Below are 12251 nucleotides of genomic sequence, written 5' to 3'. Positions count from 1 at the left end.
CTATTTCCTTTCTCTGAACTCAAAGTCCGTCACAGACTTCACCTTCCAGATTTTGGCTTTGTCTCACTGCCTACGACATCCTCTGCACTTCGTGGCTTGTGATAGCCTGCTCTTCTACTGTAGAAGAGATGATTTGTAAGACTGTACTTCATTTTTTGTTATATTCAAATTGATGTGGAGAATTGCTAGCAATGAGTGTCAGAATGGGATAAAAATCTGTCAGTACTTTTATTGCAACAAAAAAGCTGCCATACTGTTCTTTTATTAATGTGTTTGTTAGCATCATTTTTAGTCTGCTCTGCATTCATTTTCTCTCCAAAATGAATTATCACATTTCAAACCTGAAAGCTTTTACCTAACTAATACAACACAGACAGAATTTCTGTTCATTTGGGAAACAAAACGAAGCAAAACAAATTTAATCAAGTTCACATCATGTGGCCACAAGATATACTACACATACGTAGGGCTTTTACAAGTGTTTTACTACAATCACAGACATGACGTAATTTGAGATTGTTGTCTTCTGAGGTAATTCTGAAAGCAATAAAAGTTAGAGAGACACTAAAATGACATCAAACGCCGCAGACAGGATGACATGAATACTAAGTCACGTGCTACAGAAAGGGAATTTGCAGCCCAGCAGCAATTGCAGTACCCTGGTTAAAGAATAAACTGACCTGCCATAACTAGGCCTAACGGCCAGAGGGTTTGGAGGTCCAATTCACCACTAAGGCAAGCCAAATGAGCATTTATTCCGATATCTTGATATCAAGTTATTCCAACTAGTCAACTAGTGAGCATGTCTAGTAGGCTCTCACAACTTTTAAGCCAAAAAGCCTTTAAAACTAGTTAACTAGTGTGCATTTTAGTATCTAGTAGTCATGCAGAGAAATGTGGTTCACTTTGACAGAAAAGGCATTGGACCCTAGCTTGATATCAAGACATCAGAATAAATGCTCATTTGGCTTGCCAAGGCGCCACACAATATTTCTCTGACTTACAGCAATATGGGAAGTGACTGCTGGAGAGCCTGGAGTGGATAAGGATCTGGACTCGACCTTGGGGGTCACATGAGCTATTTATTATGCTGTCTCTCACATGAGATTGAGGAAGTGTGGCCTGACCTGAAATGGTAAACAAATGTGCACAGATAAAAGTGTTTGCTGAGTAGGCCATCCATAACCACAAGTACCCAGTAGCCGTTGGGATGACATTGATCCTCTGTCTTCTCATAGCCATCATGTGAGTTATTTATTTGCCTGTACATTTTGTTGGGAGTGTTATCAAAAGCAATGTCATACAGAGGCGACACTGCATCAAATAAAGGAAGCCTGGTTAACATCAGTAAAAATGGGCTGGCCACCTGTACTGTAGTTCATATTCAGTTTCAGTGGCATGTTCATGTTTATGGTTTTTAGAACACCTTTGTCCAAAGTGAGCTATTTGACATCAAAGAGCATTATTTAACATTGAAATGAACAGTTTAAATAAAGGGAAAACAGTGCTCAACCACTACCCCCATCCAAATGTTTCCTACTGGTCGAGGATTGAATCGGTAACCCTTCGGTTACAGGGTGCTTACTCTTTTGTCAACTACTTTTTCCAACCATTTTCCAAACTTATCATTTTTTCTTCAAGACCTCGACATTTTGTACATTTTGGTGATTTTGGAAATCTATTGCAATAAGAGTCCAGACAGATCTGCCAGAGCAAATTTAAACACACACTGAGATTTATACTTAATTTATAGAAAACAAACCACCTTATACTGTGTGTTCCCTGGGTGTCACACCCATGACCCGCTGCTTTTAGGAGAAGTCGAGCTATGGGAACGTTTATCAAGACAGGCAGCCCAGAGCTGAATAAGGAACTACCAAAGGTCTGGTCTGTCATGGCACTCTGGGCAAACCAGTCTAAACCGCTTAGCTTCTTCCCCTTGTGACCCCAACTTCTCTCTTGAGGTAGGGGTACTTTCCTCAAACTGACTGACAATAGCACTCTGTTTGTTTGTTTACTGTTTTGTTGTTGTTGTTGTTGTTGTTGTTGTTGTTGTTGTTTTTTGTTTTTCTGGGCAGGTAATTTTCACTCTAATAAGATTATGGCAGAGACTATTTGCACCCGGGTGTAAATAATGAACATTACTATTTACACCCGGGTGCAAATAATGAACATTACTATTTACACCCGGGTGTAAATAGTGTAATAATCAACATTACTATTTACACCCGGGTGTAAATAGTGTAATAATCAACAATACTAATTACACCCGATGTCTAACATCCATGTTCTCTGTCAATAGGCCTGTGTATTTACCAGCTCTACAGTAGGCTAGGCCTAATTTAGTTTTGAACAGTTTTTAGCTGTTTTGCCATGTCTGGGTTACTTGGAAGTGATTATACAAATATTAGGCTAATGAGTGGTCATGTGGTAGCTTTATCAAAGACAAGCTACTTTAAAGAGTTGTTTTCTGAGTTGTCTTCCAGGCAGCGCTGCCACTGTTGACTTAAAAGCACTTAATCCTACTCCTAACCTTAACCCTAACCTTAACCTAACCTTAACCTAACCTTAACCCTAACCTTAACCTTAACCTTAACCTAACCTTAACCCTAACCTTAACCCATGCCTAAGCGCCTTCCAGGCAGCGTTGGGGGCTCAAAGTCAGAACACAACCTTTCTACTAACAACGACTGAAGCCTACTTCTACTTAACTGTACTCATAACTGAAATAAAACCAGTCAATCTTTGACAGGTTCAAAAAGCACAAACTCTTATTTGCCGCGAGGTAACGTCATCTAAGAAAAAAGAAGTCATCGTGCGTACTTTGGCAGGCAAAAATTCAAATCATCTGAGATTCGAACCCAACACCTCAAGCATGGTAACCCAGTCTGTTATCCACTGTACTACGCCCCGTTGAAAAGCTGTGGGAGAATACTAATTATTGACTCACTTGTTGGGGTTGCTAGGTAACGGTAAACAAAACTAATAGATCGCATTTCTTGATTTTGCTTGCAAACGGACGGCTTTACCCGTTCACTGAATAAAGTTTGTGGAAATTTAGCACCACTTTCCCATCTTAAATATAGTTTTAATAATCCTAACTTGTTAGATTTAGGTAGGCCATCTCCTGCCAAGATGGTCCCGCTATGTTGGATAGCACGCATTTCAGGTTTGGGTGTAAATAAGAAAATGCCTCCATTCCACTATTTACACCCGGGTGCAAATAATCACTCCGTAAGATTATTCCATCCACTCATGGTTATATCGAATGAGGTCTCAGAATGAATAGTTGGGGTTTGGGAACTATTGGGCACATAGCCTCACACAATCAACACTGCCTATCAGACACACGCATCACTGCCTATTATCAGACAAAAGCAACATTTATCAGACACAAACAACACTGCCTATAATTACACACATTCGACACTTCCCATCACACACAATCACCACTTTCTATCGTCAGACACAAGCAACAAATTGACTTTCATACCAGAGGTTATCAGACATCAGATCACTGGTACACCCCATTCAAAAACAGCTACAAACCCATCCCTCACCCTGCTTTTGGAAAGGCTGACCAAGTGCGACATTAGTTACACACACACAAATACGACAACGAGGCTGAGGAAGTCTTGCTGGACTCTTTTGAAACAACTGACTGGCAGATGTTTGAAGATGCCGTGGATGGAAACATTAATGAATTCACAGACTCACAGGCTTCATTAGCAAGTGCATTGATGATGTCACCCCAAAGGTCACTATCTGGACATATCCAAATCAGAAACCCTGGGCCAATGGGGAGCCACTGTACAGTAATGCTAAACTGAAAGCACGGGCCACTACCTTCAACTCAGAGGCCTACAAAGCAGCCAGGTCTGTTCTCCGGAAGTCCTCAGGAGTGCCAAAAAGGAATAAGATGGAGTCAAACTCCCACAACTCCAATGTTGCGTTCCAGTGCAATGGGACGTGGGACTTATCCTACCTCCAACTAAGATTACCTGGAACACATTAAAGTAGGAGCCAGTACACTTCAGGGAGGATGAGTCCCACGTCCTATTGCAGTTGAACGCAGCATTGCCGTAGGAGAAAGTGAAGTGATTTACGTTGCATCACTGATTACAAGAAAAACAAGGTTGATGTCCACTCCACTGTGATGCTCCCAGATGAACTTAATAACTTTTGTGCTCGCTTAGACACAGTCAATAAAGAACCTGCAGTATGCCCCAGTGTGAGCGGACAGGCATCCATATGCAAATGGATTTTCAGCTTCCTTACGGGCAGGCCACAGGCGGTGCGAGTTGGTAGCCACACTTCCTCCTCATTGACCCTGAACAATGGCACACCACGTGACTGTGTACTTGGCCTCCTCTTGGAGTCAGTATTAACCACTGATCTATAAAGAACAACTGGATAGACTATCCCATTGTTGCCACCCCATCAACAATGAAGCCAATGGAATGGTCCCGAGTGGTCCCAATATGGCCGCCGTGCTGAGGCTTCAGGTTTATGACGTAGATGCGCTATCCAGTGTTCTTTATAGATCAACAAATGACTGTACCACCAAGCACAGTTCCAACGTCAACTACATAGCCATCTTACTCTGACTGCATGCGTGATTATTTCCGAGATTCTGACACATTGACACAAGGAATGCACTTTAATCAAATAAATGTGCAATACTGCTGCTAAATTTTATGTGTATCTATTTATGGTATGTATGAGAGATTTTTTATAGTCATAGTTTTATTGTCAGACTTATATTTTAGCTTATGAACTGTCACATGAAATGCACATGCTGATATTACTTGTACTGCATGTGAAAAATTTAACTTGAGATTGAACTTCAAGACTGCTTATCAGACATGCCAAAAATGCCTATCAGAAAGACACACTTTCTATCGTCAGACACAAGGTTGCTGTCTGCATTTAGATCTCACCAGAAGTGACCACAATGCAATGTGCTCTTTTCACATCCCTGTAGGCTACATGCTACACTATAGTCTCCTAAATGCATGGTGTAGACATGGCTTTCCCTAAATAAGTATTTTTATAGTAGTTCCATAGTTGCCAATACTCTATTTGTGTCTGCCTGGTAAACCAATCTTCAATTATTTGTTCTATTTTTTTTTCAGGTTTTGGATGAATTTGACATCACCAATAAATAATATATTATTCCATTCACTCATGGTTGTATTAAGTGAGTTCTATTGAGTGAGAGGTATCGGCCTCACGTCACAGCCCATATGGAAAAGATATAGAAATAACGTATATGCCAGCAATGTGTTTTATATACAAAACTTGTATGATTTACCCTTGAAAGTGGCCCCTTTCTCGTTTTCCTCATATAACCTAATTTATAGTCCTTACAGGTTACAATGTTTTATATGTTTCAGGTTACACAGATTTAGCAAGGATCTTATAATGGTTTCACTGTCATATAAAAATCTATCAGGTGAAACTTTCACCTTATGAGCATACTGTTAGGACCAGACATCCCTTCAGCAAGAAAGGAGGTATGCTCAAGTCTACCAAACTACTGTATCTCCATTTTCATGCATTACACTTCTTGAGTTTTTGATTGCTTTTAAATGTGTAATAATGTGTGCAAGATATGATCGACAGAGCCATGTGGAGATTTAGTATGACATTTATTTTGATTTCTTACAAACTATCGAGACAAAATGGACGTATCTAGAAAAGGAACCATGCACATTGTTTATTTATCCATTTATTTATTTTAAACCTGTTGTGTGTTGAAGGCAACGAATAAGTGGTATATCTATTATGACCTCAGGAGATGTGTCTGTGTTTTTCATAAAATAGAACACAACACAGTAGATGGCCTACTAAAGCTAAACAGTCTAGCTTTCAGCATACATTTGTAATGTTTGCTTGAATAACCCGATGAGTTTTCAATTTAACTGCAGAATCGTGTGAAGTGGCCTGTCTTTAAAAAGAAACCAGGCAAGACAAAAAAAAAATAATAATAATAACAATCTTTTAAAAATCTTTTAAAAAAATAATAATCAGACACTGGGAACAAGCATGTGATATCTCTCCGTTCTTTCTCCTCTCACTGAAAGACGCTGAAGAAGTGAGCCCTCTTTTCTCCATCCCCGTTCACCTTCAGCTTGGCACTCTGGCAAAATGGCGGCGGCACGAACTCATCAGGGTCTTTCACCCCAAGCACGTTGTCGTAGTAACTGGACAAATTCACATACGTGTCAGTGTGAGGTGAGGTCAGTAATGTTTTACACTTTTCAAACAATGGTTGGTATACAAAATCTAGATCATTGTACTTATCTTAACTAGAATTTCCACAAAAGAAGAAAATGTAACTTTTATTTTGCCAATAGAATAGGACAACCTGAATATTTCCCTTCACTTTCACTTATAACAATTAGAATTACCATTGACTGAAGGTTATATCTCGACATCTATATATATATATCATTTTGACATCTAGGATATTTTGCAGCGCAACGGCTAATTGTGGCAATAAAAACAATCTGAGCATTCTATGTACAGTTTTAGAGAATGGTAACAGTCTGATAGTGACCATGGATAATGGTGACGACAAAATCTCTGTAAACGCTCTTCAATTTTAGTGAATGGTAACAGTCTGACGGTGACTATAATGTTTTATTCCTCAGCTGCTCAAATCCCATGTACTGTACCACTGTTCTCTCCAACAGATCCAAGGACGTTATCTTTGTACTTATACTAACTCCGCACAATGACAATAGAGTAGAACCAATCTCATTCTTGTATGTAGTAAACCTGTGAAGTTTATGGATCATAAGAAAAAAAAACAACAACACTGTTTTAACTGACCTCACACTCATCATTTCTCCCTTCTGTTTGTAGAAACCAGATACAGGCAGACAGTCGACATCAGTGAAGGACATCAGATAGTTGCCTGGAGAAAAGAAGTAGAGAATAGAAATGGTAAAAGTGAAGGAAAAGCTGTCAACACTTTATTTTAGGGAGCTCATGTTAGCCATAAATATGCAACTAATGTGTGCATGTATTAGTGCTCAACAAGGATTAAGCACAATGGCACATTTATTAGGTCTTTATTCAACAATTTATTATTCTTAATCAATAGGTAATTTATTCTTGAAACCCTTAATAAGCAACCAGTTGATCTTGGTCTAAGGTTAACGGCATATAGTATGGATAAAAACTAATAAATAAAAACAAACAATATATATATATATATATATATATATATATATATATATATATTTATTCCACTGCTCGGTTGAGTTCCCCATTGTCCTGCGTTCTATAAGGGTGTGCATTAACTTTAGATATACGCACGGCTATGAAGTAGTTCCATTGTTTTTGACCGTATCACACTTGAATATTAATTCGCTGAACTTGTTGTGAAGTTTAAATGCACTGTCACGTTACATAGAAGCTGTAAAATACAGACGTTCAGATCATAGTAACGTTTAGCATATGACAGAGGTGTCATTTAGCTAGATAGGTGGCAGTAGGTTAAGAAAAATAGCAATCTTTCAAAGTTAACGTTCATCAGAATCTTGGGATATGCCAGCTTGACAACGGGAGATTAGAACTAACGACTGGCTTTTGGCCATATAGCAACCATCCATTTAGAACTAGTAACCGCAGTTTGAGAAATTAGTTGAAATGTGTCTGGGAAAAGTAGTTCTACAAACAAAACAGTTCTAGCATTTAAATTAGCACTGGAAACGAACACAACGCAGTGGCAACAGTGGAATAAGCGGGATAATGGACTTCACGCCGTGCGGTTATTCAAAGTTAATGCACTTTTCTAGACGGAACGTCCCTCCGCTTCGCGTCGGGCCGTATCACCGTCTAGAACGTGCATTAACTTTGAATAACCGCACGGCGTGTCGTCCATTATCCCGTACATATATATACAGTATATATATATATATATATTGCACAGTGATGTCGTCCAGGTTACTCACCGTGAGAATTTTTTCCCGTCCAGACATTGACCACCAACCCCTGTTGGGGATAAGCTAGTGTTCCCAGTGCCACCTGAGTCATGAACGACGCTTCTGAGGGGACCCCCAAGCGTACGAAGCTAGAAGGTGACAGGGCCGACTTCTCACAGGTTTGGTTGTTGCGGTGGATCACGTACATGACACCCTTTCAATGAGATGTAAGTTTACCTCAGATGATTATTGGAGTACTGAAAGTGTGCAGATGTTTTTTCATAGTTAATTTGACTAGACTGTGTGTGTGTGTGTGTGTGTGTGTGTGTGTGTGTGTGTGTGTGTGTGTGTGTGTGTGTGTGTGAGAGTGTGTGTGTGTGTGTGTGAGAGAGAGAGAGAGAGAGAGAGAGAGAGAGAGAGTCTGTGTGGAAGTAACTATATTGTCTGTGTGTGTGAAGAAGGATCTTTTGTCTTTTGGGCCTCCACTGTCAATAGGATAGGTGCTAGGATTAGTCAAAGGTTAGGGCTAGGGTTAGGGTTAGGATTAGGGTTAGGGTAAGGGTAAGGGTAAGGGTAAGGGTAAGGGTAAGGGTTAGGATTAGGGCAAGGGTTAGGGTAAGGGTTAGGGTAAGGGTAAGGGTAAGGGTAAGGGTAAGGGTTAGGATTAGGATTAGGGCAAGGGCAAGGGTTAGGGTAAGGGTTAGGGTTAGGGTTAGGGTTAGGGTTAGGGTAAGGGTAAGGGTAAGGGTTAGGGTAAGGGTTAGGGTTAGGGTTAGGGTTAGGGTTAGGTGCCTTTAAGTCGACGGTGGCAGTGCTGCCTTGAAGTTGATGATGGGGGCCCAAAAGACCATCAAGCGTGAAGAGGTAATAATGGTAGTGAACGTTACTGAGTTTGTGTGTGTGTGTGTGTGTGTGTGTGTGTGTGTGTGTGTGTGTGTGTGTGTGTGTGTGTGTGTGTGTGTGCGTGCGTGCGTGCATGCGTGCGTGTGTGTGTGAGAGAGAGAGCTAAACTGATCAAATCAAATTAAACTTGTATGAGCCAGAGAAGACAGAAGACTACTTGAAGCTTTCGTTTTTTGGTGGTTCTCTACTGTGTCTGTTTGTTGTGGTAGTTTCTTCATATTTGTCAGAGTTGGCTACCGATGATATACTTGTTTACCTCATTGTAGAGCATCAGGGCCTCGTAGGTGTAGTTCTTGTGATCGACAGTTCCTGTTTCTCCCAAGTGGATACGCAGGTTTATGGCATCGTAAGCGTATCTCCCAACAACAAAAATCTTTTCATCTTGGGTTGCCTGGATGTTGTGGAGGACAGAAGGGACATTACCTAATCTATTGTTGACCTTATTTTGGGGCTTGGAACCAAAGGGTTGCCGGTTTGATCCCCGACCAGTCTTAAGTGCCCTTGAGCAAGGCACCTAACCCCTCACTGCTCCCCGAGCGCCGCTGGTTGGGCAGGTAGCTCACTGCTCTGGGTTAGTGTGTGATTCACCACACTGTGTGTGCGCTGTGTATGTTCACTAATTCGGTTAAATTGGGTTAAATGCAGAGAAACGAATTTCCCTCACGGGATCAAAAAAGTATATATTCTATTCTATTCTATTCTATTTTGTAATGTACATGTACTGAAATAAATATTTTCTTATTTGTCAACCTAAGTACACACATATTATTTCTTCAGTGGACTATTATTATTATTATTACAATTGCCATCATTATCATTATTGCTATTTGTGAATTGATAGTTTTATGGGAAGACTGCAACGCTTACCACTGTTACCCCTCCAGTAAAGAGATCTGGATACACTGAAGTATAACAGGAATGAAAGTATTTCTGTTAGATTTAAGCGTTTAATGAACAATTATGAACAGATCGTAATACACAGTAAGAGAGACACACAGAGACACATACTGACATGTTCAGCTTGATACAGATCTATTCTCTCAGAGAGACACCTGCAGACACCTCTCTCTCTCACACACACACACACACTCACTCACTCACTCTCTCTCTCTCTCTCTATCTATCTCACACACACACACACACACACACACACACACAGACACACTCTTTCTCTTCCTCTCTCTCTCTCTCTCACACACACACACACACACACACACACACATACTGTACACACACACATTTCAACACTTACTACAAGGCTTCGGAGTTTGTGCCCAACCGAGACTTGGGACCAAGCACATCGCCATGGAGATCAAAACAATTCCTTGCATCTTTGCGACCCAAAGTTTGACCCTTAACAGTTGTTTGAAGTCAGCCTTAATCTGTCTGTCTCTCTGTCCTCTCTTTCTTTCTCTTTCTCTCTCTCTCTCTTTCTCCTACTACACAGTGCACAGCTTTCCCTCCTTATTTATTCATTCCTTCAAAGTTCAATCCAGCCTCCCTGTCCAGGTTTTCTGTTTGTCCATGTGTCACTGTCATGTTCAAGCATTGTTTCTGTCACTGTCATGTTCATCATGTTCACCACGTGCCTTTCGATTGTCCAATAAAATAACAATGTGTGTGTGAGAAACGCTGGCTGGGCTACTTCTATTAGACTAACCCAGAGATGACCGGAGCACTCAGATTACTAAATAACTTTTTTTATTGTGGTGCATAAAAGACTGACGTTTCGACGCACTGCGTCTTCTTCTGACTCTGATTGTGTGTGTGTGTGTGTGTGTGTGTGTGAGAGAGTGTGCATGGGAGAAGGAGATATACAAAACACAACAGAAAGCACACATTTTCAAGTGAAGTGAACACTTGGAGTGAATCCCCATCAGATGCATAAACAAACAAGGAATTTCTCAACAAATGAAGAATACATACCTGTTATGATAATGTGAAGAACATTTGAACTCAGTTCATAACAATGGAATTATTCTCAAATCAGAACATCATGTAGTGCAAGATTTCACGTGTCAACAACTGTTACAGACATGAATGAAAGTAGCATATAGGATGAATGACATCATATAGCAAGTTAACCCCAGGCAACATACAACAGCTTTTAAGAGCACCAGGAGACCAGCACATTCAGTGATGTGACTGAAGTGATTCACAAAGCAATAAAACAAGCTTAAAAAATGACAGCAATCCTCTGAAGCATGAATGAGTCTTATCCAGCTGGGCTGTATGACAACTGTATTTATGAGGGACTTTACTGCCTTGTATATTCTACACCCCCGTCTGGTTAAGCCAATGACCCATAATTTTGAAGTCAAAAGGTTTGGAAGTGACATTGCGTAATATCATCTGCTTACTGTACTATGTGTGGGAGCTGGCTTGTTGAAAACCTGGGATGGATTTGGATCGGACTTTCTCACATGACTAGCTATGCTGTCACTCTCATGTGACTCGTGAGAGGGGTGGGCAGGGCATGTTAGGTTGCCAAACCCCATCTCCTTTTATCTCTCTATTTATCTTTCCAGCTCATTATCAGCTCTTTTATCATGTAAACCATTTGAGAGCCGACAGTACTTTGTACCGGCTAGCTTCCAGGACCATGCATACACTACTGTATATTGCCAGAAGTATTGGGTCACTTGTCTTGACTCACATATGAATTTAAGTGGCATCCCATTCTTAATCCACAGGGTTTAACATGACGTTGGTCCACCCTTTGCGGATCTTCTGGGAAGGCTTTCCACAAGGTTTAGGAGTGAGCTTATGGGAATGTTTTACTATTCCTCCAGAAGAGCATTTGTGAAGTCACACACTAATGTTGGATGAGGAGACTGGCTCTCAGTCTCTGCTCTAATTCATCCCAAAGGTGTTCTATTGCGTTGAGGTCAGTCAAGTTCATCCACACCAAACTCTGTCATCCATGTCTTTATGGACCTTGTTTTGCGCACTGATGCACAGTCATGTTGGAACAGGAAGGGGCCATCCCCGAGCTGGGCTTGGCCCCTTAGTTCCAGTGACAGGAACTCTGAACGTTTCAGAATTAACCAAGAGATGTTGGACAATTCTATGCTCCCAACTTTGTGGGAACAGTTTGAGGATGGTCACTTCCTGTTGCACCTGGCTGAATGTCAGGTGATTTGTGGTTGTCGGTCAGAGACGAAAGTAACCAGTGTGTGTGTGTGTGTGTGTGTGTGTGTGTGAGAGAGAGAGAGATGGATAGAGAGAGAGAGAGAGAGAGAGAGAGAGAGAGAGAGTGTGTGTGTGTGTGTGTGTGTGCGTGTGTGAGAGAGAGAGAGAGAGAGAGAGAGAAACCGAGGAAAAGGGTGATGGGATATAAGAGAGGGAGAGAAAAACATTGTATATATGTGTGTGTGTGTGTGTGTGTGTATGTGTGTGTGTGTGTGTGCATGT

General features: G+C 40.9%; 1 protein-coding gene across 1 annotated transcript; it reads right to left on the bottom strand.

The window, feature by feature from the left end:
* Positions 1–5634: 5634 nt before the first annotated feature.
* Positions 5635–10305, bottom strand: LOC134059676 (ependymin-1-like). Its single transcript, XM_062516124.1, has 6 exons — positions 10090–10305; positions 9705–9739; positions 9094–9228; positions 7965–8148; positions 6838–6922; positions 5635–6206 (listed from the first exon to the last, which is right to left on the bottom strand). Exons 1-6 carry the CDS (start codon positions 10166–10168, stop codon positions 6077–6079), a joined length of 648 nt encoding a protein of 215 aa, XP_062372108.1. The 5' UTR covers positions 10169–10305; the 3' UTR covers positions 5635–6076.
* Between the last annotated feature and the right edge of the window lie 1946 nt (positions 10306–12251).

Source organism: Sardina pilchardus, chromosome 16 (genome assembly GCF_963854185.1).
Source record: "Sardina pilchardus chromosome 16, fSarPil1.1, whole genome shotgun sequence".
Classification (NCBI taxonomy): domain Eukaryota; kingdom Metazoa; phylum Chordata; class Actinopteri; order Clupeiformes; family Clupeidae; genus Sardina; species Sardina pilchardus.
The sequence above is the reverse complement of the archived record's forward strand: the minus strand, read 5'-3'. Positions and strand labels throughout refer to the sequence as shown.

Excerpts from the sequence above, each read along its gene's own strand:
- LOC134059676 (XM_062516124.1), bottom strand. The coding sequence starts at position 10,168 with ATGCAAGGAATTGTTTTGATCTCCATGGCGATGTGCTTGGTCCCAAGT. Across the intron at positions 9,740-10,089 it reads ACAAACTCCGAAGCCTTGTA|TGTATCCAGATCTCTTTACT; the intron begins GTAAGTGTTGAA and ends GTTATACTTCAG. Across the intron at positions 6,923-7,964 it reads GACGGGAAAAAATTCTCACG|GCAACTATCTGATGTCCTTC; the intron begins GTGAGTAACCTG and ends TCTTTTCTCCAG.